The 27,524-nt window shown below is 41.0% G+C and overlaps 1 protein-coding gene across 1 annotated transcript in view; it reads left to right on the top strand.

The window, feature by feature from the left end:
* dcn (decorin) overlaps positions 1 to 25,540 on the top strand; it is a 31,729-nt gene extending 6,189 nt beyond the window's left edge. The window contains exons 2-8 of the mRNA XM_080850829.1: positions 4,710 to 4,972; positions 16,625 to 16,737; positions 19,298 to 19,511; positions 21,393 to 21,506; positions 21,746 to 21,839; positions 23,601 to 23,739; positions 23,946 to 25,540. Coding sequence (XP_080706955.1) covers positions 4,726 to 4,972; positions 16,625 to 16,737; positions 19,298 to 19,511; positions 21,393 to 21,506; positions 21,746 to 21,839; positions 23,601 to 23,739; positions 23,946 to 24,146 — 1,122 coding nt within the window. The 5' untranslated portion in view covers positions 4,710 to 4,725 and the 3' untranslated portion in view covers positions 24,147 to 25,540. The remainder of the gene's footprint in view (positions 1 to 4,709; positions 4,973 to 16,624; positions 16,738 to 19,297; positions 19,512 to 21,392; positions 21,507 to 21,745; positions 21,840 to 23,600; positions 23,740 to 23,945) is intronic.
* Positions 25,541 to 27,524: the final 1,984 nt, after the last annotated feature.

Genomic DNA, 27,524 nt, shown 5'->3' on the forward strand with positions numbered 1-27,524 from the left:
ACACACACACACACACACACACACACACACACACACACACACACACAGACACACACAGACACACACACACACACACACACACACCTTCACAACACACCTGGCATTCATTTCCCAGGCCTGCCCCTGACCCAGCAGCCGGGCTGAACCAGCTTGAGTTGAGCACTAGTGACCTTGCGGGCGGAGCAATAACTCTCATCTGTGGGAATGAAACCCATTAAAAATGCTCAATCAAAGATCCAACATGGCCGCCTACCCTCCTCAGACTGTCCTGCTAATCAACACATTCTCATCGTTCTCCCAAAAGATTAATTAATTCTCTTTTTTTTCTGTGAGGGCTGATAAGCATGAGGCTTTCACAGCAAGGACAAAAGATGTTGCTTTGAATTCTTCTTCTAAACGATCTTTTGCACATTGTTCTGAGGCCCAGGCGTATCTTGTTGATGGGTTGTTAAAGCACAATAGACAAAGAATAGCAGAGAACTTTGAAACTCAAGTGCAGAGAAAGGATGCTACTCAATGTAAGTCTTTGACAAAGGACTTGGCACACCCGATCGGACAATCCCCCCAGTTTGCTCAATGAAGTGCAACCTTTTAGATGTGCTATTGTGTGCACAGCCATGAGATTCAAGCCCCCCTTACAGAGCATCAAGCAACATAATTAAATCAGCATGGTTTTATCATTCAGAGCTCAGCTATCTTTGTAGTTCAACACACTTGAGTAATGAAGGATTGTCATAATTACACTCTGTCGAAATACTGACCCATGAATTCCTATGAAAATGTCACTCTGCCAAAAAAAGCGTTTTACCAAATCTAATATGCTGCACTCAGAAAACAACTCCAAGATTTCCTGTCCTCTCAAAAGATATTTTTCATAAACTGTTGTTGTTCGTTTAGCATTGAGCGCCACAGCTGCATCTGCTGCGTAATCATAACACATCATCCCTGCCATTTATCCACACTACTGAAAGCGGCCAAATCATCGCATCATGACGGCAGCTAGCGTCCACAACCGCACGTTAGCACTCCAAACCTGCAGATTATGTCACGTCATCATACACCAGCAAACGAAGACCAGTGAGGGAAAGAGATGAAAATAAGGTGTTAAAGGTCAAAAGATAGACAAAGAGAGAGAGAGAGAAAAGGATGACAAAAGAAAGAAAAAGAGAGAGAGAAAAGAAAAGAGGATGACAAAGAAGGTGAGAGGCACAGACAGAGTGAGTTATACACACAAAGACATGAACAGTTTGAGGGGAAAATATTTTAATAAAAGAATTAAGAGTTAAAGGCAAAGTCCACAATTTCGAATAGGTACACTTCTCGTCAATTTCAACAAATAGCTCCTCACAGTCCTCTAGCTGTCTGTTCAGTGTTACCACAAAAAAAAAAGTATTGGCTGTTGAGACCAAATATCATCAACCTTTTGTGAAACTGAAACCGAATTGTGGACTGTACCTTTAAAGGAAAAGAGTGAGGGAGTGAGTACACACCCAGAGAAAAAATACAAAGGTAGGTTTCTTTTCCTCTTTTCGCTGTAACAAGATTTTTCCTTTCATCCGAGTTTATCAGGGTTCCATCTGAAATCTCCCCTAAGACCCTCAGGTCTGTGGCTGGCCTGGCTGATCTGGGACCTGTGTTGTTTAAACCTCCAGGCACAAGGCAGAGAGAGTGTCTGCTCTGTGTGTATCCCCAGCTCACCTGTCCACTCAGACAACCAATTAATGGAAGTGCCTTTAGTGTGGGTCGGCTTATTTCAGAGCCACACACACACACACACTCTATCTCTCTCTCTTTCTCTCCCTTTCTCTCTCTCTCTCTCTTCCTTTGCTACTTTGACGTATGGGGAGTTATTTTACTTTTTTACTTTTACTTAACTTGTATCTATGTGGTTTTTTTGTTTTGTTTTTCTACAGTTTTGCAAACTGGGAATGACATTCCACATATTTCACACATACGCAGAAGAGATTTAAGAAACCAAGAACATGTGTTTTGTGCATAAAGATATTCCCTGAATATGCATTTCACTGTGCACGTGTGTGTTTGTGTGTGTGTGTGTGTGTGTGTGTGTGTGTGTGTGTGTGTGTGTGTGTGTGTGTGTGTGTGTGCCTGTGCGTGTTTCTGTGTGTTTGTGATCTTGTTTCTGTTAAATGTGTTTGTGCTGGAGCAGCATCTGATTCAGAAACTGAGGTCAGAGGTGGCGAGTAAAACATTGTGAAAGATATTTCCTGTTGTTTGCACAGTCTGCTGTCTCACACCAGCTGCGATGCTGAAACCTCACATGGTGTTACTCACACTCCCTCACACACACACACACACACACACACACACACACACACACACACACACACACACACACACACACACACACACACACACACACACATATACACAGGGGGCCTGACTCTGGACATTTTCTTCTGGAAACAAGGCTGCTATCTCTGTCTATGGGGATGAGACTGGCAATGAATGGATCACAGATATCTTTCTAGCACAAACAACATCCCAAAGGTGAGACTAGCTCCTCTTGTGTACTGTGTGACCTGTCATGGCGAACAACGGCGGTGAGAGGAATGTTTTCTCAAGATGTTGAGGCCCTCTGCTTGTTTGCCTGAACTGAAACAAATGATTAGGTGGGATGGCTGGGTTCATGGCCGTACGGCCATCGGCAGAGTTGTAATTCACTGTGAGAGCACGGTAACTGCCAAACTGTATGATAATTACATGCTACCCTGACAGAGAGACAGACAGAGAGAGGGAGAAAGTGTGTGTGTGTGTGTGTGTGTGTGTGTGTGTGTGTGTGTGTGTGTGTGTGTGTGTGTGTGTGTGTGTGTGTGTGTGTGTGTATGTGTGTTTGAGATTGAGAAAAGTAAAGCCAGAGTGAGAGGGAAAAAAGAGAGTTTTTGTGAGGGAGAAATGGTTAGAGAGAAGTTAAGACACAGTTAGAAAGAGAGAGAGGGATAGAATGGAGAGAGTGAAAGAGTCTGTGAGAGAGAAATTAATAGGAGTAAAGATAGAAAGACAGGGAATTGAAAGATCGAAAGAGAGGTTGAAGGACAGGGTGAGAGGGAGACGTGTTCTCTGAACTCACAGACCCGGAGTGACCCAGGAAATTGGACTAGACTGTGAGAGTCACATACCCAGCAATCTATCTGTCTCTTTGGGAGCCACAGGACACACCCCAACCTTTGGTTTTACCGGCGTGTGTAAGCACATGACTTTATGTGTGTGTGCGTGTGTGTGTGGCCTTTGGTTTACTGGCTCACTGACTCAGAATCCACATTCAGCTGTAGTTTTATGTGTTGTTACTACACAGAATGATACATGCATGGGTACATGTTACATGTGAAATGAACCCTGGTGGTCTCACCCAGTATGGTTGAATGATGAAAATCACAGTTGTTCTTATGAAACAAGTATACACATACTCTCAATAAATAACTCAAAATGTTCAAATTAATGCCAGACACAACACACAAACACACCTCAAAGAATGTGGTATATTGAGGACACTGACAATACAAATGAATACTGTAAAACAGTTAGGTCCAGTCTAACTATTTATTCATTTCTGATTGGACAAGAGGCATTCCATGAGTGGAGATATCCTGGCAAAACCCCACTCGGACTCCTCAGCGCTAGTAATCACTCCACCTTTGTTCTAATCTAAGCGTTGAATTGTACGACGTCAATGTTACATTCATTCAAATCGAGAGAGCAGCGTTTTGGTAACGTTAAATTTGACAGTTTTCAGCGAATGGAGTAGGGGGTATGTACAAATGAATATAATGTAAAAGCAGTGTTCAAATGTACATGTGTAAGTGATCTGACTCTCTGACTCAACTTGGCTGCAGACTGACAATATTCATTACTTGCCCACGTTTGACACAGAACACTCTGGTTTGAGCTATTTTTTGAGTGGAGAATGAATAAGCAAAATGAAAGAAATCAAAATCTGGTGTCATCCAACTCAATAAGACGGTAGTAGTATGTGAGCAATACGACACTCGTGTTTGCGGGGTTGGTAAGGGATATCTCCACGGCTGTGATTACCTGCAGCACTCAAACTCTGGCCTCGTGCCCACAGCCCAATCACAGCTCTGGGAATATCCTTTACCAACCCCACTTGCACTCAAGTCATATTGCTTAAATGTTCTGTCAGCATGGGAGAGAATGTTATTTTGGGCAATGTGAGAAACTGAAGTAGAGAAGGGATATACATGCAGGTTTGCAGCAAACAGTGACTTTACCTCAGTAAACTCAAATACACTACGGTGAGATGTTTCTCTGTACTGGCCCATGCACTGCGCTTTATTCTGTGTTGTTCGATATAGACTGTTCAATTGTATTTGAACTGGTCACAGTGCTTGTGGTATCCTGCAGCATTGTCCATTGTAACAATACAACTTCCACATCAGTATTTTAAATTAACAAAGCTGGTATTATAAATCTTCGTCTTCATCTTTATCATCACCTTCCTCTTCTTATTCTTATTTTCTTCTTCTTCTTCTTCTTCTTCTTCTTCTTATTCCACTTCTTCTTCTTCTTTTTCGTCATTCTCCTTTAGATGGTCATTCAAAGTCAAGAAGAACTAGTAATACAGTTTGACCTCTGTGACCTCTCACACACATCCACAGTTTGCACCATGTGCTGCTATAACTGCCTGACTCCTTTAACCTTTGCCCTCTGACCTCTGCCCCCCCCCCCTGCAGGCTTGTGAGCTGCACCATGAGGTCGGCCTGTCTCTCCCTGCTCCTGGTGTCGGTGTGCTGGGCCCTGCCCTTCCGCCAGTCTGGCTTCATGGACTTCATGATGGAGGACGAGCCGGGCTCCGGCCTGGAACCTGAGGTGCCGAACAGAAGCACACCCAGATTGACCGAAGAGGGTCCCATGCCACCCATAGGGGGACCCCCCCAGCAGGTCTGCCCCTTCAGATGCCAGTGCCATCTACGGGTGGTACAGTGCTCTGACTTAGGTAAGGAGTTCAACTGCATGTAGCCTAATGATGCAGAGTAGGTTGATTTCTTTGAGTTATGTGTAGTTTTGTCCTGTAAATTGTTACCCAACTAGCAAACCAAAAATGTAAAACTGCGCCGCAGCAACCAACCTATGTGCATTCCCAAATTGCTTTGTGACTGCCATTTCAGCCTTCAAGCCGGGAAAATCCACCCATCCTCATAGACAACGCTCTATTTTTTGTTGCCTGTTGTCATCTGTTACGTGATGGCTAACTGGATTGTCATAAAAATGGTGACAGGGACAACATTTCTTTAAAGATGTTGGTGGTCAATGTCACACTTCCTGTGCTGAAGTAGCTAGCTGTCAGGGAAAAATCCTGAACTCTACTAAGTTGTTTAAATTACTTAGAATAAGATGACACCAACAAACCAGAGCAAAGTTGTTAACAGATCTATTACGCTCTCGGCCGTAGAGCGGAGAGCACCGTGTGTTACCACCTCGTGTGAACTCTGTCTCTCCGCTGGATACATAGATCTTTTATTTAGGGTCCAGTACAAAAGTACAAAACACATTTTAACCCCTCCCAGACCCAAAAGTCGCCATCTGGCCTCTGTCCTTTGAAGATAAGAAACCTTGCTTAACAATAGAAAAACAATCACGAAAAGTTTAACATAACACCTGGCCTCATCAATCACCATTGCAATCTCAATGTAAACATTCATGACATTAGTTTTACAATACATCAATTGGTTTTCCTAGCGCTGGAGACGAAGTTGTAAATACCTTAACTAACAATGCCTTTCTAAGATAACTTCAAACAACCCCCTCTCTCAAGAGACAGCATTCCATTGAACAAGACAGAGAAACAGGGCACATAACCAACAGCACAGAACACTTTAGAAAATAGCAGTTATAAGAATTTCCTTTAAGTCTAACACTTCATGATAATATTTAATAATTTCCTTCACATTTCCCTCCTTTTTATCATGATGATAACTCTAATAAAGAAATAACCCTATCTCCTTCAGTTGTCTTCATAGGCATCATTACACTAAACATCATCCTCCTGATAAGTCAATAGAGCATCAAATTCCTGTGATAGCATTACACTCTGCACAGAATTACATACTACACTAGAAATGAGAACTTTTTCCAAATGTAGAAATACACCTCATTAAAATACAAAACATACAAAAAATGCAATAACAGTTAACAGACCTTTCAACATAATTTGCAACCATGTACCAAAAGTCAGCCACCCAGATTAAACCACCCAAAACATCAACCACTTTATAGCATCACAAACAGCCCTCATTTGCTGTAAGGCTTCAGCTACAGATGGATGACATCAGATATCCAGGTATCATTCAGCCTAACACAAACCCCTTCCACTAGCAGCAGTAAGTAAATCTACCAGTAATCTATTTTTTTCCCTCACCATCAGCAGACTTTGAGAAACCTTGTCCTTAAGGCCTTCCCCGCTGACTAAGGTGACATTAACACATAGTCCTAACCTATAGTTAAGTCTTTCCATTATTAACATGACTCTACCTAAGCCTAAAGACAGAATCAGAGGCAAAATTACTTTGATACTATTGGTCCAAATCTTTTTATCATCATCAGGCATGTCAGTCCCGCACATGATGTCACGGTTCTCAACAGCAAATCTCTCCTTACGAGATAACCCTGCCTGTGAGATCGCACTAACACATAAACATGGTCCGTGACCTGAGCGGGGGCGCGTACGCCCCACCTATGTGAAGAGATCTGACTGTACCATCTTTAACCACACACCCACATTACCTCACCCATCGTAGGAATACTCTTGTATATTCCCATTTACTTACTCTGGATGAGGAAGTGGTGCGTGAGGACACAGTATCCGTAATAATGACACTGTCTCTGTCTCTCATTGTTCCATTATTTGCAACACATAATGGCTATACAGAATAGACTATCACTTAAGGTGACATCAGAAATGTAGTATTTAGCTCTACTAGTGGTTGGGTCGTGTTAAACACATCCTGCACCTGGATACCCTTTGCATCACAAGATGTAGTATTGCAGCCCCAGCTGTCTGGGCCACACTTCTCTCCAACACAGATCTTGGCTTGATATGACTATGGTCTAACCTTAAGTCTAGGTTGATAGGAAGAATTTGCATTAAGGTACATAATTAGAAATTAGTCTTATTACGTCTGCTCGCTTGCATAGATGCATATCTATCCCATGAATCAGTAGACTACACAGGTGAGTAACATTCTCCAGTGCCATATATTCTCTCCATTACACTTGTGGAGGTCTATAAACCCAAAAGTACACCTGTAATAATCACTAATAGCAACAGTCTAGACATTGTTGTAACCGAATTACACTATTTATGCAATTTTCAGAAAAACAATAAACCATATAAACAAGAAACACAGTAAAACAAAAAATGGATACACCAATACTATATTGAGTAAAATTTCGAATTACAAAATTCGGTGACTTTCAGACGGTCAAGATCTAAATTTCTCAACCCCCGGGAGGGAACCACTAAACCTTACTCAAAGCTAGTGGTGTATCCTACTAATAATCTAAGTTAACAGTGTGACAGGTGAATACAGGTGGAGCGTTGGCGTTGGCTGTTGGTGTGGCCAGTAGCACTTGGTATGGTCACTCCCACCTTCACCTGGCCTTGTTCCTGTGGGGACACAGAAAAAACTCGAACAGTATGTTGCACTTAACAGTTGGAGTGTGATCTGGTATTCTGTATAAGTATATCAAAGATTGACAATGGTAGACCTTGAGCAGGGGTAATGTGCATACTTAAAACTACCAAGTCTAAACAATCAGGCCATTGTAAACCTCATTCACAAAATGTCAGACCTTATCATTTCAAATTGCTTCACTAAAAGACTAAAAAAAAATTTTTTTTATAGTTTATTAATACATAATAGTTATTATGTATGCACCTCCCCCCTGTTGAGGCATGTAAAGTCACATGACTCAAAATTGCTTCCCATTTATATCTATATTTATATCCATATTGATAGGTAATTGAATTGCTTCAAGTAACACTTGTAACAACTTTTATATTTAACTAAAATGTGTGAAGCAGCAAAAGCATTTGCTGTCTGTGTATACATTTCCTGCCATTTGAGATAACAGACACACTCTGATCAATGCAACTACGTCTCTCTGCTTAAACACACAAGCTAGACTGCTAGACATCAATCACATCCATTGACAACCTAGAATCTCTGAGCAGAGACCCCTGATATTACCCTGCAGCAGCATTTCCATGCAGTATATGCCAGTTACGCAAAACTATGGGCTGAAAATCAACAATGAACTCTTTACTTTTCAATCACCCCAAATAAAAAATCCCAGAAAGAATGAAAAACGCGATTTCTCCTAAACCAAAACATCTCTAGACAAAAACAATCGATCCTCAGATAATGGATCAGACAAAACAACTAGAACAAACACACACACAGCCTTCTGCTGCACTATTCCATGGTGTAACATGACCACATACAGCCAGTCACTTAAACAACCTGCATGGGCCTAGATAATATGTCTATAATGTTTCTTATGTTTTTCCCAAAAAAGTATCTTCTTTCCATATAGGCTACCTTAAAAAAACATACACCCAGGACGAAGACTTTGTCCCATAACAACATGCTCACAATTACTCGTAATTGTAACAACATACACTGATCTTATCTTTTAAAATAAATCATGTAGGCTCAATCTTATATCTCAAGTATTCAGTCCTGCTCCATGGCTATTAGAACACATTAGCTACGTGTGAACTAAATGTATGGATCAGATAATACGATTTAATCTTGCGTTGTCGCTTCTGACAGACAAAAGTACAGATTTTAAGAATCTCACTATTAATTTTTACTTGGTTAACCTTCTGGTAATTTAATTTGTTTTGAGAATTTTCCGACAGCGTCGAGTATTTAATTCGGAAAGTAAATGTTGCTAACTTCCTTCCAGTAATACAGCTTTATACCTGTGTTAGGCTACTTCTACACAGCCAAGATACTTGGCAGTACCGTCAGCCTGTAGATTAGTCGAAGGGGAGAACACCCCTTTACCCTGCACACACGGTCATAGCTTTACCATTAAGGAGACCGTATACTTTGTTTTACTATTAATGCTATAATTAACCTCTTAGATGACTATAGAAGTGACTTTCTAACCTCTACGCTGAGTTTTAAGACAGACCATTCATATTATTTGTCCATGTGAGTGAAAACACATACCACAAAACCCAGCCATGTAAATAAATTAACCCATGTATAGAAAGTCTCTGAACTTTCCTTTTGCGCTTCTTATATTAATACACGTGCTGTTTAACTATCACATAGCCTTACCGTCTTTCCTACCTACTCCGTGATATGGCTAAGCCTAGTTTAGTCATTAGGCTACATCTTATCCAAGAAGATTTAAACGGACAGAGGATGAACCCGACTTGTAATTTTAAAAGTATCCTGTTAGCGAATTATGTATCTGTTGACTTTGTTTTAACTAATTATCGTGACTATTTGTATTCTCTTTGGCATAAAGACTCATACTTATTGCTCTTTCAACTTCTGACTAAGTTCAATTCATAACTTCTTTACGCTAATATCCTGAATTCTCTAGTATGCCTATCCACACCCTTTAAGGGATGCGGCACCTCTTATAGGCTACTAACTTTATCATTTCTGCACTATATTAGCATTTCAATCCTTGGATAGAGACATTTCGTCTGGCCAGACCAAAACCTCCCCATCCTCAAATCGATCTGTACTTATATTATTTATTTTAACAGTATCGTTTATCTAATATCATATATATTTAGCGTCATCATTATCATAATACTCAATACAATTATTGTATGCCTCTTTAATGCTGCGATGATGATGTTCTCTCCCTCGCCTGCGTCTCTATAAGGAGACGGACTTTAGTATTATTTTTACTTTCTTTTATTTCGAGTCCCTACATACTCATCACCCTCTTTCAGAGCTTATCAACTTGCTTTTTCTTTTCTCCCTTCTTCTTTCTCTACTTCTCCAGCTTTCTACTTAACATGCTGTTTCTTTCTTTGCTCTTATAATCCACACTTCTACCTATCTTATTCTTCCCCCAATAGGGCTTGTTTCAACCAGTGCTCAAATTCCAGGCTTTGGGCTTCAGCGAAGTCTTCTCATACGCTATGATTTCTGAAGACACGTTAGAACCTTTCTCCAAAACGTATTATAATTAGGACGAGCTGTAAACGTATTGCGAACTATAAACAGTTGTCTTACATTCATTTAAGTAATACATAAGTATGACTTTTCACGGATCGTGGTCAATTTAAATTGTCTGTTAGTGATGACGTCATAACTGCTCGACCACGCCATGTCAATGAAACGAGACACAGTTTTTTCCGCTCAACTACGTTTCTCTATCCAACCATCTACGTACTTTGTATGGCTAATTTGGCTATTAGGATGTTTCCTTAACCATGTACTTCTTATTGCCAATACAATATTACTATGGTGAGTTTTTTGGATTAAACAGAATATCTCAAATGGATCAACGAAATCTCCAGGGACAGAAGCTTCTAGGCCGGCAAAAGACACCGGTCCGCTGCCCCTCTGGGTGTTAACACAGAGGTTTTTCGCTGTTTTAATTCTGTTCAATCACTTACTCCATTCACACACAATATTCATACAGACGTCCATTCATACCGATGCAAATCACTCTACACCTATTCAAGTCCCAGACTTGTTAAAAACATGTTTTTGATGTCCCAGACATCGTTAGATTCCCAGAATCTCTTTATAGCTATTGTCTGTTTTTTAATAGAGCAGCCCCAGGCAATACCCTACTTTAACTACTACTCTGTTAGTAAATGACCAGTACACTTACTTATATGTGGGTCAAAGCTGATTCCAGATCCCGTCAGATCCACCTCCCAGGTGCAGAACCGTCAGCTGGCCTATGCAGAATTTCACTACACAGGTCTTTCTGCCGAACGTAGTCATGGCAGGCGTTGCAACGTCGTCAGCTTCCATGGTCTGCATCTCGGCGGCGATCTTGAGGGATCCAGCTCGTAAGGACCAAGATGTCAGGGAAAAATCCTGAACTCTACTAAGTTGTTTAAATTACTTAGAATAAGATGACACCAACAAACCAGAGCAAAGTTGTTAACAGATCTATTACGCTCTCGGCCGTAGAGCGGAGAGCACCGTGTGTTACCACCTCGTGTGAACTCTGTCTCTCCGCTGGATACATAGATCTTTTATTTAGGGTCCAGTACAAAAGTACAAAACACATTTTAACCCCTCCCAGACCCAAAAGTCGCCATCTGGCCTCTGTCCTTTGAAGATAAGAAACCTTGCTTAACAATAGAAAAACAATCACGAAAAGTTTAACATAACACCTGGCCTCATCAATCACCATTGCAATCTCAATGTAAACATTCATGACATTAGTTTTACAATACATCAATTGGTTTTCCTAGCGCTGGAGACGAAGTTGTAAATACCTTAACTAACAATGCCTTTCTAAGATAACTTCAAACAACCCCCTCTCTCAAGAGACAGCATTCCATTGAACAAGACAGAGAAACAGGGCACATAACCAACAGCACAGAACACTTTAGAAAATAGCAGTTATAAGAATTTCCTTTAAGTCTAACACTTCATGATAATATTTAATAATTTCCTTCACACTAGCATATCATGAGCCATCAAAATGAATGGTTGTGGCACTTCCTCACTCTCTGCAAGTCCATATAGTGCCTCCATGTTCCCGTCTGCTCCATTGTAATAGCATGTCAACAGTAAGACCTGCACTGTTGGAAATGCCTTGTGAAGTTAATGGTTCAAAGATGAGATCTGAAACCAGTGCACTGGTTTTGTCCTGTATTCACACGCTGATGAGCCTTTACTTCATCTTCATGACACCTGAAAGCATGTCTTTCAATCCACGGCCAAATATGGCAAAGATATATGTTATAAAAATGTAAAAGCAATCCGGTAGACAGGTTCGAGCAATGTTTAAAAAAAAGAGCGAGAAGACAAGACAAGACAAGAAAATGTCTGTGGTCCATTTGACTCCATCTTCCTCAAATCCTGTGGTTTCACTGTGGCCTGGTAGAGCCATCTGCCCCTGTTTGGAGGCCCTTGCTGTTTAAACAGTACTAGCTGTTTATGAGTGTGTGAAGCCACACAGTTTAGTGACCAGAGACTTAAGACCAGTGGATGAAAACTGTCACGCTTGGTCAAGCTAAAGAATTTCTTACGGTTGATTTTGGTGTTTTATTACCTACCAGTGTATGTTTGATTTAATTTAATTTAATTTAAGTGCTTTCCTTCAAAACCTTAGGTTTTGTGTTACTAGTATAGATATAAAAGGAGGTACTTATTTAAACATAAAGAAAAATAAACATTTTATTTCCATTTTTAAATGGAAAAAATTTCCCCTTCCACATAATACCCAGTTCAGCTGAGCAGTAATGACACATCTACTCTTGGTCTCCCTGACAAAAGGCAAGAAGGAAAGGTTGAGGAAATTAAATGTTTATTTATTGTTTTGTATATATTTATTTGCAGTGTGTCACCTAAGAGGAAATGTTGCTTGCTTGCGTCAGAGGCAGTAATTCCACCACTTAGTGTACCAACAGTGTGGTTACCTCAGCACGTCCATACAGAGGAAGTACTTTTGGAGAATTGTTTTTTTATGTACACTTATTATTCTCTAAAGGTTAAGTCAGGGAACCATGAGTGTCTTTTGAGAAGGCCACAAAGAGCCAATATGTTTGATCTGCCCTGCCTTAAAGAACAAGAAGGCTGTTAAATAAAAGGACGTCAGTGTTTCTAAACCACTATAAAAGCTCGGTGCACGCACTGACACTCCTGTGCTGGTGAGCTATTTGCCATCAGGCGACAGGCTAACTGGCTTAAATGCTTTCCCAGATGAGAGGTTCGGGTGGGTGAAGAGCTTGGGAAACTTTTGGGCTGAAATCCTTTAGAGGCGTTCTTCAAAAGGCTGGTCTGTCTCTTTGTTTGTGGTGAAAAAAAAGAGCTATTTTGTCAGGAATTACACAATACTCTGTTTCCATGTCATTAATCAGATTGGCTTCAGTCTCTTAAATTGTAGAGAGATAATCCTGTTTATTTTCGGAAGGCTTTGGGCTGATTTTCACAAACAAGTGTGCAGAAAACAAGTTTGCACAAAATGTTTTGTGGTGGACTTTGCCGTCTGGGAAGAAAGCAAATAAAGAGGGAGGTAAAGAGAGAGAGAGAGTGAGAGAGAGAGAGAGAGATGAGAAGAGATTGACCACCTGAAAGACAGAAGACTGAGAAAGACATAGGATATAGAAAGGTTATATGCATATAGACTATACACATAAAGTCATATGATGCATTAACTAATTCATATGGATGTGCTTGCACATATACATAGAGAGCTACACACACATAAACACACACACACACACACACACACACACACACACACACACACACACACACACACACACACACAAACACACACACACACACACACACACACACACACACACACACAGACTGATGTTCAGGAAAGGCTGGTTCCATTACCTCACAGGCCTGGGCCAGTGAGATCTTTCCCAGGAGAGAGTGAGCGAAGCCTGGGCTCCCATCTCCAGAGCTGGCCTCTCTGGCTCGGAGCCTGGAGCTTGCATCTGCTCCACAGACCCTCATACTATGGCTGAAGGAGGAGGGGATGAGAGGGGAAGGGGGAGTAAGAGGAGTGGAAAAAGGGAGGAGAGGAAGATGGAGCTGAGTAGGGAGGAGAGGCATGTGGGTGAATCTCACTTCTGAACGAAATGGAAAGCCAGGTTTCCCTAAGAGTGCAATGGCCCGAGTGGCAGACGTGTACGCTTTACATGTGGAGCTGTGGTTAAGGCCTTTCACAGATGGAAGGGAAAGTGACCTGCATTTGAACTTAATCCCAATGATTGCATGTGAGAGAGAGAGAAAGTGAAAGAGAGAGAGAATGAAAAAGAGAGAGAAAGAGAGGGAGTGAAAGAGAGAGAGAGAGAGAGAAAAGAAACAGGGCACAAGAGTGAGCAAGAGTGTGATGTGTCAGTGTTGACAGGTGCCAAGGTTTCAAAGTGGCCCCCTCTGATGTTTGTTAAATAGAAACACAGTCTCTGCCAGATCCTTTGGCCAAGATTAAAGAAGTGTGTCTGTGTGTGTGCGTGTGCGTGTGAGTGTGCATATGGTGGTAATGGAAAACTCTCATTGAATCTCTGGAGTGCGAATCCCTCCACAGGACAGGTAATGACATCATCAGATCTCATTAGATTCGTGAACATCCAGGAAAAACACTGAGGCCAAGGCCAGGGTCCAGACCAATCACACGCCTGATGGCCCAACAATTTCCTTTTATTGGAAGTGTTTAAAAGTGATGACATATAAGCCTGAGAATTAGCAGGTCAGATGCAGACTCCTTGTTTCCCTTTTGGCAGATAAAACATGACAGTGATCTTGTACCATATTCCACCCATTCTGTCGAAGCTGCCCATTTGCCAGTTTTCAATGCCTAGTAAAAGGCAAGATTAATGACGTTCACAAAAAGAGTTTCCCTTCGGTGTGATTTGCAGAAAATGACTGAACTGAGACTAAACAGTTGTGGAGTTAGACATGTCCTAGTTTTTAAGCCCCTGTCCCCATGTCCAACTGTACACACAGACACATCTGTCATGATGTTTATAAACCCAGTCAGCCTTTGTTAACATCAGAGTGGGAGAGAAGGAGACAGAGAGAGAGAGAGTTTGTGAAAATAGAGGATGTAGGAATGTATTTGAGATGAAAGGGTGGGAGAGTGGGTACTGGGTGAACGATGAATGAGTGGACATAAGGGAGAGTGACCGTTTGTTGTGCTCCAGTCAAAACAATGTTTTAAATATTAAACTCTCAAGGATTCGTGACATCCTTGATCCTTCACCCTACCTACTTGAGTGGATAAGACAAATTATAGTAAGATTCATAAAGAGAGAAAGAGAGAGAGAGAGAGAGAGAGAGAGTGAGCGAGAGAGAGGGGGGGGGGGAGAGAGAGTTAGAGATAATTCATTAATTGTGGATAATGTGTTCATCAGAAAAGGAATTCCCAACTTAGTGTCAAAACCCTACTCAGTGTTTCTTGATGGGCTGCTCCTATACTATACTCACAGTGTAGCATTGTATGCAAACACGTTAACGTACAGAAAATGCGTTAATTAGTTAACATGAATTATTTAATTAATTCTAGGTTGTTCGTGTTAATGAATTAAACAACGTTAGTCATTTGTTAAAATACAAATACACCTTATCTTCATTATGGTTCATCATTAGTGTAGCAATTATTAGTTCATATTGAAGTGCTTAGTGTATGATTACTTACATATGTCAATGACCTAGTTAGAACCCATAGCATTTCACTTTTCATGTGTCCATAGTCCTCTCTGGTCGTGTTAAGTCATGTTTATTTAACCACAGTGTAGCAGCTCTTTACCATCCATCACAACCAATAATAACCATGCTCAGCATGAGATCAACAGGCAGGCAGTCCAGTGTTTCATTCTCCTGACCTTCATTTCAAGCACCATTTATAGGCTGGACCTAAACACTCGTAAAAACACCCCATCTAGTCCAGGCCCTTATTTTTAGATTGAATACCAAATTAGACTTTACCTTCCAAAAGCCATTCGTCCGACATAAACGGCGAGACTTATAGCATACACCTTTTCTCTGGAATGTATTTATATTTATGGTTCTTCCTTTAGGAGCCTCCTAACCTTGCAAGCCTTTTTTTATTTGCGTCAGTCACCCAGCCAGCGTTCTTAACAACACAACGTTCAGTGCACAGAGGGCACACATGGTATAATTCTGTCAGCAGGCTCATTCCACGGGACATGCCTCTGTGATCTTGCTCGGCAGTAGAAAGAGTGCCACACTATGCCAGCGGTGGCCGTATATTATGGGTCAGTGTAAATTACTTTTTCCCTGGTTCGCCAGGTGCCACGCGGTGGCCAGAGGCCTTGCCCTGGCTCGTCCCTGGCCTGGCCTGGCCTGGTCTGGCGTGACCCCACCACTGACAGCCTGTCATTAGTGTGTGGCTCAGAGGGAAGTGTTTATTGTGGACAAGGGAGCCCTGCATCCAGCCCTTGTCGTCTTCCTCCTCCTACCCTCTCCCTCTCCTCCTCCTCCTCCTGCTCATGTGCTCGGCAGTGGATGTGGTGAAGGCTCTGTGAGTGGGGAAAGAGGCTCTGAGCTCATATCTAAAAACTGCATCCAGCACATGTGGTGGCAGACTCCATTGTTGTGATGCATTGTTAAGATGTGTCATCTTATCTCAAGTCACAATTTCTTATTTTTTCTGTAATGGGTTTTTGAAAGTGCACCTTTTGAGAGGTTTTAGGAGTGTATCAACTAGTCTGCAGATGTATGACTTCTTACAAAGCATATATATTATGTACATTAAAGTCAAGTTAATTCATAATTATTTGATATTCATCTTTTTGCCCTGTCATGTGCACGAGACTGCTGAAATGGACTAGAAAGAAATGAACTCGTACCGTAATTACAATGCGGAACATATCAGTGCCTTGTGATTTTCTGCCTTTCTTTGCTTTGTGTGGCTTTGCTCTCATCAAATGTCTGGTTTCACTCAGGCCTGAAGAATGTTCCAGAACAAATCTCCGCAGACACCACCCTGTTGGATCTGCAGAACAATAAGATCACAGAGATCCGTGAGAATGACTTAAAGGGACTGAAGGTCCTACAGGTAAGAAATACATACATATACATACACATACATACATACGTACATACGTACATACGTACATACGTACATGCGTACATGCGTACATACGTACAAACATACATACATACATACATACATACATACATACATACATACATACATACATACATACATACATACATACATACATACATACATACATACATACATACATACATACATACATACATACATACATACAAACATATATAGGTACATACAAACATAAATTAATTAATTAATTCCCTTACTAACAAGATGAATTTCTCTCTGAAGCTGAAATGTCTCCATCCTCAGTCCAAACTTCCAAACTTTCCTCTTTTTGTAATCTCATACCCAATTGGACACCAGCCAACACCTCAAAGCATGCAAACACTCCCACAGAATGGGTTTTTGTGTATGTATGTGTGTGTGTGTGTGTCGGGGGTGGGGGGTGTGTGTATGTGTGTCTGTATGGTCTGCTTGACGCCAGATTCAGATTCCTTTTTTGCGTCCGTCCTAGTGCTTATCTCAGGAATGTACTGTAGATCGTTGCACTCTAAAGGTGCTGGGATACACACACACACACACACACACACACATACACACACATACAAAGACACAAAATGTTCTTCAGGAAGATTCTGTTGTAATGTGTGATATATAATACATTTGGGGTCTCATTTATGAAACATTTGCACGCACAGTGTACGTGCGTACACCAAAAACCACGCCAAAGTTCACACTTATAAAAATGGTCTCAGACGTGGAAAAGTATTTAGCTCCACCTTAAATTCCAACATAGCGACCACACTTTTCCTTTTTGGGGGCACTGTAGGTTATCCAAGGAAAACCAAGAGTGACAATTACATTTGGTATTGCTATCAATATTTTTTTCATGGTTTGCATGAGAAGTATATAATAAAGTGAAACAATAGGCTTATAGCCCTACTTATTTAATGGTAGCTTAGTCCACTCAAATATGGTATTGTTTCCAGAATTCGTAGTGTAATTGACAAATCCCAGATCCCAGAAAAATCCCCTAATCTAGTGTATAAAACATTTTGGTCAAACATTTTTTTGGCTATAAAATGTCTATTTATGCTGGTCTAGGAGTGGAGAATGGCAGAATTTGCACTCATAATTATATTTCCAACTGTGCAACATGAAGGGAATGTGCTTATAGCCTACTAAGTTTCTTATCACTACACCACCAAGTAACAGAGATTATCCACTGAAATCATGGCCATGGACAACCAGAAAAGCCTACTTCAATGTGCAGGGGAGAGTGAACAATCGGCTTGCTTTAAGGGTGGTGGAGGTGCCTGGGAAGGATCACATGCTGTCTGTAGATGCCTCAGGTGGGAGGCTGGTCCTATCCTATCAAGTAAAGGATGAAGTTAAGACCGCTGGTCATTCTCTAAAAAAGTAAACTGTCTGAACTAACTGTAAAATTGCAGAATAAATGAATAAAGACCAGTGAGATAAGGATTATACATTAGGGGGGGGGGGGGGGTTACAAGGTGGACGCCTAAAACCATTCAGCAGCACTCAATTTCACAATCATATGTGATTTATAGATGTCCCATGTGGGAGAGTGGTATCCGCCCTGCGCACGTTTGACAAATGATCTTAGATCAAAGTTGTAGAAGGGTTTCTTCCCAAGATTACGAGGAACCATTTTGGGTTCCTCATACTCTCTCCAGCAGTCCAGAACATTCTGCATACTTTCAATAGTGCCCTGGAGTCTGGCTGAGGAACTGTAAAGGGTGAGGTTGAGAACAAGAGGTCCAGTTGATTTTCCAAGTCACACACTACCTCGAAACAGACACACACAAAATATACACACAGAAACACACGCACAGAAACAATCACACACACACACACACACACACACACACACACACACACACACACACACACACACACACACACACACACACACACACACACACACACACACACACACACACACACACACACACACACACACACACACACACACACACATACACACACACACACACACACACCAGTGTGGCTTTTTTCTTCCTTAGTCCAGTAAAACTGGAAAGCACCACTGTGTTTAATGTGGTTTGTTCACTGGCCTGGGATTGCTTTAGAAGCCAAATGCCCCTGGCTGCATCTTTCGCGAGACATTAAGCTCAAAGTGTTGGGAGAGGTCATAAATATGATGTCACACAGGAGGAATAAAGATCCAGTTCAGGCTCGTCCGCAGCCATGACTCAGCTGAACACTTATATGAATATGCCAGAGTTCACAACACGCATCCAGCATTAACAAATAACTGTTTAATGAAAAGCAGAAACGTGTCTTAATGTGGAATTTAGATTATTTGTTTACTGAAAATATCATTGTCGTGTTGTGCCCCACATAAATGGTCCAGGAATAACTTCTTCACAGACCTTCAATTTAACCCTTATCCTAACACTAACCCCAATGTATGTGAATTCAAAGTCTTGTCAGACACTTAATACATAGTAAGACACATCTTTATGCACTTGTATTGTCTAGGTCTAATACTGGTATTATTTTCACACAGACCCTGATCCTGGTCAACAACAAAATCACCACCGTCCACCCCAAGGCCCTGATCCCCTTGGGCAAGCTGCAGAGGCTCTACCTGTCCAAGAACATGCTGAAGGACATGCCCCCCAACATGCCCAAGAGCCTGCAGGAGCTCCGCATCCACGAAAACGAGATCACCAAGATCAAGAAGGCCACCTTCCAGGGCATGGCCAACATGATCGTGATGGGTACGTTGCCATCTTAAGAGACAACCTAAGAGCTCAGATGAGTTCATAAGATATGTGAGATCTAGATGCGAGATATCTATGATAAGAAAGAAAGAAGAAAGGGGGTCAATGGATGATCATTATAAACACATTTTTTGAAATGTGCTGATTTTGACATTAGGACAAGCTAGTTAGTCAACAACTGTCCTAACACAGTCAAACATCAAGCAAGTGCAAGACAAGACAAAGCAAGACGGCAGAAAAGCTTCGTACTAGTTCGGCAGACAGTAAAGCCGGGCGGCTTTAGGCAATCCTACATTTAGCAGTAATATGCCTATGGACCCTGGTATGGCAATGGCACGGTGGCGGTTCTCCATATTAAAATTCATTGTAGCACCCCAATCTTTTTCAAGCTGTTATTTTAAGGTAAAACTGCTTATCCTGAAGTACAATTGTTGCATAATGCTTCTTAGTCCATTAGGCAACTACTCTCATAACCAAAGTTTAGGATGTTCTACTTTAGCTACTAGAGAGGGCCATAATGTCTATTTATGAACTTATGTCAGTCGCTATGAAGCATTATGAATACTTTATAAACATTTATAAATGTGTTTATAATGCTTTATGGATACTGGATTTAAGTGACGTGTGGGTGGAGTGCTTTAGTGCATTTGCATAAAGGAATGTATGTGTCGTTTTTGTTGTATATGTGCGTGTGTGTGTGTGTGTGTGTGTATGTGTGTGTGTGTGTGTGTGTGTGTGTGTGAGAGAGAGAGAGTGAGTGTGTGTGAGTGAGTTAGTGATTGTGTGTGTCTGTGTGTGTGTATGTCTGTGAGTCTGTGTATCTGTGTGTGTTGAGTGAGGAAAGGGCACAGGGAGTATAGTCCACTCTAATAGTGTTTTGTTGCGTGTGTGGGTTTGTGTGTGTGCAAGATGTGGAAATGTGGGTATGGGCACACACATTCCAGTTGGTCTCTATGAGTCATGGGTTCACGGGGTCATAGACTCCACATGCAGTGAGCTCTTTAGAGTGGGGATGGCAGCCAGCTGCTATATCTTAACTCTTAGTGCCTGATGGATGCAGTTTGCATTAAGTAACCTGCAAAGCTCACAACCCTTCCTCTCAGTTGAGTATCTCGAGTAGTACTTGACCTCAGCTGAATCACATCTCAAAATAAACCGCAGGAGCCGCAGCTGCTAGTTTAAACAATGGAGTATATTCGAACAATTTGCTTTTGAAATAACATAAATAATTTTACAACAGTCATAAACTGCTTCCATCTCGGCTTCCATCTCCCTTTAGTCTTGATTGAATTACTCACAATGTCCTTGGACATGGAACACATATCAGAAGAATGTTTTTCTGAAGTACATCAAACTCAAGAATGAGATGAATAAGTCTACATTTTTCAACAGTCTCAAAGAGTAACACATGTTAGAGCAAAAATCAAGACTCACTCTTTCCAATGATGCTGGTGTGTTTGATGAAGTGCTTTTAAATGAGAGGAACTGCTATAGAGTCCTTACATTAGGTGTAAAACATGTTTATCATATCCTGTAATGCTTGGAATACGCCTCGCTGTGCTGTTATACATCTGCAAAATAACACAATTTATTGCAATACTATTTAAGATTATAACATGTCATTCTACATGTTCACAACATGACATTGGTGTCATCAGGAATGTTACAACTGTTAGTAACACTTATGTATCAATCTAAATTTGAAGTCATGAATATTTATAAGAATACTAACCTTAATGTTTTTATGAAGCATTATTGAAAATTACAACAGCTATGTTGTCGTTCGCTTTTTAACGAACCAATCTGTTTTGTGCATAGGCAGTTTGTTATTGCTCAGAGATTGACTTAAACATTTTAATTTGATTTGTCTGCATTCAGAGCTCGGCTCCAACCCCCTGTCAATTGCCGGCATTGAGGCAGGAGCCTTCTCCGACCTTAAGAGAGTCTCCTACATCCGCATCTCAGACACCGAGATCAGCGCCATTCCTAAAGGTGCACCTGTGCTTCCCTTTCATACAGAAGACACACGAGTCTGATGTAATTTCAGTATTACTAGCCTGATTACAAAAGTAGCACAATAGAACCCTTGCTATCAAAGTAAAGGTGGCAACAGCTAAACAGGGCTAATAATAATAATTCTGGTTTCTGTAGAGGTCAGTTGGTGCTGGTCTTTTAAATATTCCATCTTTTATTAAGGTTTCGCTTGACTGTGTTCCTTTGTGGATCCCCAGGTCTTCCCACCTCCCTGTCAGAGCTCCATCTTGATGGAAACAAGATCACCAAGGTTCAGTCAGAAAGCCTGAAAGGCCTCAAGCACCTGGCTAAGTAAATACAAATCTATTCATTTTCGACAAACACACACATATACTGTATATATATGTATGTATATAATATACATATATATATTTACTAACTTTCATAATTACCACACAAACTGAAATATCAGCTTCAAGCATAGCCTTTCTAGCAAGTTCAATACAAATCTCAGACCCCTTTGTGGAAAAACTGACATTTACGCTGGTGTGTAGTGATTAGATCTGGCAACCCAGTTTCACATCTCCCTCTGGTTAACATCATGTTAAGCAGATGGCATCATTGTGGTGGACAGGGGGTCTGGTCTTATGATGAGAGGTGTTATCTGGCCCTCATGGGAGGCAGGAAGGGCACCACTCTCATCTCCAGACCTCTGGCTCATACCTTAAAGCATTCCACTCCTGACTTACGATGCCAAGGGGGCAAGGCCGGGAAGCAGATGGTGCTGGATGGATATTGTCAGCTAACACCTTAAACCCATCAGCTCCCTTCTCATCCCATTTAGACTCGATCTGTTTCTGTGAAAGACAGACGGACGAAAGACAGTTCAAAGGAAAGAAGGAGAATGGAAAAAAAGGCGTATGGTGCCATTGTCCCCTCCATTACTCTCGTGGCTCAGTTATTATGCAGATTAAGATTCTCTGCCTGAGACTCTCACACCCATGACATGGAGTTCTTATCACCTGTAATCACAGTGAACCAAAACCAAATGATAGAGAAATAAATATGCAGTTTTATTAATTACAGTGCTGATACTGCAACACTTTGCACCATATACTGTAAAGGACGCGTTAATAATACATTGTTAAAATGTATTCATCTGCTTTATTCCGATTCTCTCTTCTCCTCCTCTCCCCCCTTCGATCTGCCGCCTTATGAATTGATTTCGGCCCAAGGTTTCTTTCTTGGAGGGAGTTCTTCCCTGCCACTGTCACCTTAGTGCTTGCTTTAGGGGATTCAGAAAAGTGCCTTGAGACAATTTTAGTTGTTTTTGGCGCTAAGTAAATAAAACACTCACTATCCATTTTGGCACATTTTGGGAAGACAAGGTAACACACTCATCTCAAACAATTACAGGAGCAAATGGACCTTTAATTTCTCCTGATCTCATTCTGCTCTTGTTTGATTAATGTTTTCAGATAAGATAAGAACAAGTGAAGGGCCAACCGACTGTTTACATAAAAAAAAACGTTTCAGTGTGATACAGTATCATGGCAACTATGCATATTTTTTCTTAGAGCCCAGCTGGGTTTCATATGATAATGATTAAGCTTGTAGGTGACTAGCCAGCAAGAGTGCTGGCAATGTAATGGGAATAAAATGAATGACCTCATGCTTCAGTTTATTCTGGAATACATGATATGAAATGTAATATTTTCCGATTTCCATTCCCCATTCATTTTAGTAGGGGTGGGGAAAAACGGAAAAAAGTCTTGTTCTTATTTCAATTCTTTCAATTCTTATGCATTCATTTTCTGGCAAACACTTTTCAAAACAACCTACAAATACCTGTGAATATCAGCGTTTTTACATTACTTGTTCTCCTGTTTATCTTCACGAGAGTAAGCAGGAATATATGCTGTCCTCATCACTGGTATATGTCAGTGTCTGTGCACTCCTATACTTTTTTATGCATCTAACTAAGAAGTGTCTAAATGTTTAAGTTGTTTTTTTTTCTACTTAATCGGTCCTGAATGATTTGTTTTTCTGATTTGTTGACCTGTTTACCTGTATCGTTTACCTTGGCTCATTCTCATTGGCTGCTGTAAATAGGCTTGGCCTGAGCTATAACCAGATCAGCATGGTGGAAAATGGAACTCTCGCCATGGTGCCTCACCTGCGTGAGATTCACCTGGACAACAACGCCCTGACCAGCGTGCCACCCGGCCTGCCCGAGCACAAGTACATCCAGGTGAATCCTCCTATCCCACCTAGTCGCACACCTAGGATTTCACTCTATAAATATGATATCAATCAATAGACCTAATACCTTAAGATACCTAAAGCCTTTCTTTCAAGTCTAGCAAAAGGTCAAAATCATAATAAAAACTGCTGAAAAATTTACAAATGCTTTAAAGATAGAAGGTTAACTTTTTACTTCTGTGGCGACTTTCACAGGTAATCTATCTCCATAACAACAAGATCGCAGCTGTGGGAACGGAAGACTTCTGCCCTCCAGGCTACAACACTAAGAAGGCTATGTACTCCGGAATCAGCCTCTTTAGCAACCCTGTGACATACTGGGAGATCCAGCCAATCACCTTCCGCTGCGTTTTCGACCGTTCCGCCATCCAATTGGGCAACTACAGGAAGAAGTAGTAGATCAGCCCAAGAGAGCTGGCTCAATGTGGGCTCCGTCTGTTTGTTTGTCTGTTTTTTTTTTCTGGCCCACAAGCATCTCAAGCACATAAATCCATTATCCCACCCTGGTTCCACTGACTCAATGCACATATCTATGTGAAAGAAAGAAAGAACAAAAATATGGCACAAAATGGTCTTTATGAAATAGCAATATATCATCTCAGTTCACAGTCAAGGTATCATATATCATTCAAAAACATCACTACAACTAACATAGGCTTATACTCACCAAAATGCTGCATTACGAGCATATAGAGTCAACTCGCTAGTCTAATTCAGTAGTTCAAAATCTGCGTTTTTCTCCCTTTTGTGCAAGAGAAAGTCTGCAAAGACTTAAGTAGGATCCTATGACCACTTAATGGCACATGTAGTGTAATCACTACACAAGCACTAAAGTAATCAAAGATTGAATTGGTATTTTCCTTTTCCTCTTTTTACTCCTCAGAACAATCCATAAATTTGGCCTTTTTGTGATTCTACTGGACCTAAGCCATAGTTGTGACTCAGTCCTTCAGGCCAGCTGGCCTGCTGCGCGGGCAGCGAAGGGTTAAACACCCATCTGGAAATAACTTTAACAAGAGCTGTTGTACTAGAGAATGTACTAGAATAACGTTACTTGTGTAGTGCTACAGTTAGGGGTATACCCATAGGATATTGTAGGTTTTTTTGTCATATTGTAGTCAACACACGTTGCAATATCCTCTCACTCTTGCTCGGCTGTTTTGTCTGTAAGTTCGTTTGTGCTGTTTTGGGGTTTCTCTCACTGTCTGGTTGTTGTTTTTTTCCATCATGTCTGAAACTCTAGGCCCAAATCTGACACTGCCATGTAAACACAGGGTTAGACAGCACAATTAAACTGAACATACGGTCTTCAACTCCTCTTAGAATAAACCTTGTTTCCAGCATGGAAGACATTCCCAAAGACCTATACGCATGATTTGTTATTTTTCACCTTTTGAACTTCTTAAAGACAGATTATGGTTTTAGTGACGACATGTTTATATGAATAGAGTGTATTGCTTTCTTTGACTTCTTTCTTTTCATTTGTTTGGTTTCGCTCAGTTACAGTTTATATTTTTTTCTTTCATAAAGTCTGAAGAAGTTTGGAGGGAATCTGGTGTGCAGTCGTGCCTTCGCCCTCATGCTAGTGTGAATGTCTCATGTATAGTTGCTGTATATAAATGCTGTATAAAAAACCTTCTTCAATGCTTAAAAGCACAAGCACTTGCAGTAGTTCAGACTTAATATATCAGTAATAAAGGTGATCCCTTTTTCTTGTGTTTGTTTGAGCAGGGGCTCCAACTTAGGTGTCCTAAAACGACAACAAAAATAATAATAAAGAGTCAAATTAATTTCAGCACAAATCTTTTGGGCATGTGAGGCGTTAGCAGATATTCCACAGACGAGGTAAGATGTGGGATTGTGGAAAGTGACAGCCACCCTGTAGTAGTAAGTAGTTTTGGTAACGAGTAAATAGCTAGCTTACTAAAAAGCATGCAAAAAACCTTGGAAAACAACAAAATCACCGCTGGCACTGATAATAGCTTGCTACCATGGTAAGCGGTGTCTTTTGGTGATACAGTTGCCAATGTTCTGTCCAGGACCTCAGAACTACGTAGTGCATAGACTGGACGGCTACAAGGAGCAACACATGTGTGTCTATCACTCTTTCACAAAACTAGTTTCCTATCAAACAAACGCCCCACAAGTGGTACATTCCTGCATAGTGTTGCTTTAAGTACTAAGTTACCTGTTGGTTTTGGATCCTTCAGTTGCCTCTGCGCTACCAGATTCCTCCTCCTGCATGCTGTCCCCTCACCTGTGTTTGTCACGATGGCCATTTAAACAACCATGAAGAAAATGTCTTTGTGTCACATGCTTTGTTGAATTTGGGTAGATTACAAACATCTCACATAATCTATGGCTTGAAAGGTGCAATATGAGGGGTGTGCAAAAGTCTTTATAATTGAATACCTAGAGAGAGAGAAACAGACTTGGTGACTCATGAAGATGGCAGAATATATGTTTTTATATAAAATATCAGATTACCAGAATGTTTTGATTATGAAACATATTTTGTGGACAGAAGCCCAATGAATTTATTAGCATGGTTTCTCAGATGCAACTTCAAACAACATGCATTCAGAACAGTATTCCATTTGGAACCAAAGCAGATGTAGTTAATTGACTGGCACTAACACGGCCCTCCAGAAGTGCGTGTTTTAATATTGAGTTGAAACTCATATGTTTATTTTAAAACCAGTGAAGTGGTGCACAGTGTTATTAAACCAGCCCTATGAGCAGTTAACACTCACTTTATTTAGCTATCTGTATCGCTCGCTGCTCTCTAAATTGTAATCTAATTCTCTCCCGGCTTCTCTCAGGGGAAAGACTGTGCAGTCTGTTGGTGAAAAAGTCCCAGACAGCGTTACACAATGCCGACCTCGGCAAGGAAAACGCTGTCTTTTGAAACCCAAAACATGTGAATACTGCACATGAAAAATTATCTTGTGATAGCTCTTAATCAATAATGTATTGCCGTCTTGAGTGATTTATGATCGTGTGGTTAAGGCAAATTTCTTCAACAACATTACAAGGAACACATGCAATATCAGTGTCAGAGGGAGCAGTGAGTAGTTTATAAATATGAGAAGAGGTCAAAGTGTATTCACACACACTCAAGACAGCACAATTTAAGCTGGAATGGGACAAATCTTTGTCATGAGCCATAAAGGCTACAGGCATATTTTGGGTGAAATAACTTTGGTGGGTTAAGATTTCCTTTCCCTGCACTTATGAGAAACATTAAATGTACAGACACAGTTGTCTGATAGCACAACTCTTATTTCTCTATTACATTACTCTATTATAACTCTTAGCTCTATTTTTCAACCAATGTGTACAAAATGTGGTCTCAATTGTTAGAGTTAATTTTAAAAGAATGTGAATTGCTTTCTCTCTCAAAAGTACATCCATGCTCACACACACCCACCTACACACAAATCCTCTTGTTTTCGACCTATTGAGCTCTCTAATGCCCCCTTGTGGTGGCTGCGGGTTATTTTAAGTTCTCTGGCACCACGCAAGGTTCATATGCCCACGTGGAAGCATGACTGTCTGTGCGGACACACAGGTGATTGTGTGTGAACTACGGAACGTGTGTGCACTCACGTGTATCTATATGTCCGAGGGAAAAGACAAGTGTGTGTGTGGGGGTGTGAGTGTAAGGTGTGTGTGTGTGTGTGAGTGTGTGTGTGTGTGTGTGTGTGTGTGTGTGTGTGTGTGTGTGTGTGTGTGTGTGTGTCTGTGTGTCTAAGCGGTTGGCACATGTTGCTT

The sequence above is a fragment of the Sprattus sprattus genome, assembly GCF_963457725.1.
Source record: "Sprattus sprattus genome assembly, chromosome: 14".
In the NCBI taxonomy this organism is placed as follows: Eukaryota; Metazoa; Chordata; class Actinopteri; order Clupeiformes; family Clupeidae; genus Sprattus; species Sprattus sprattus.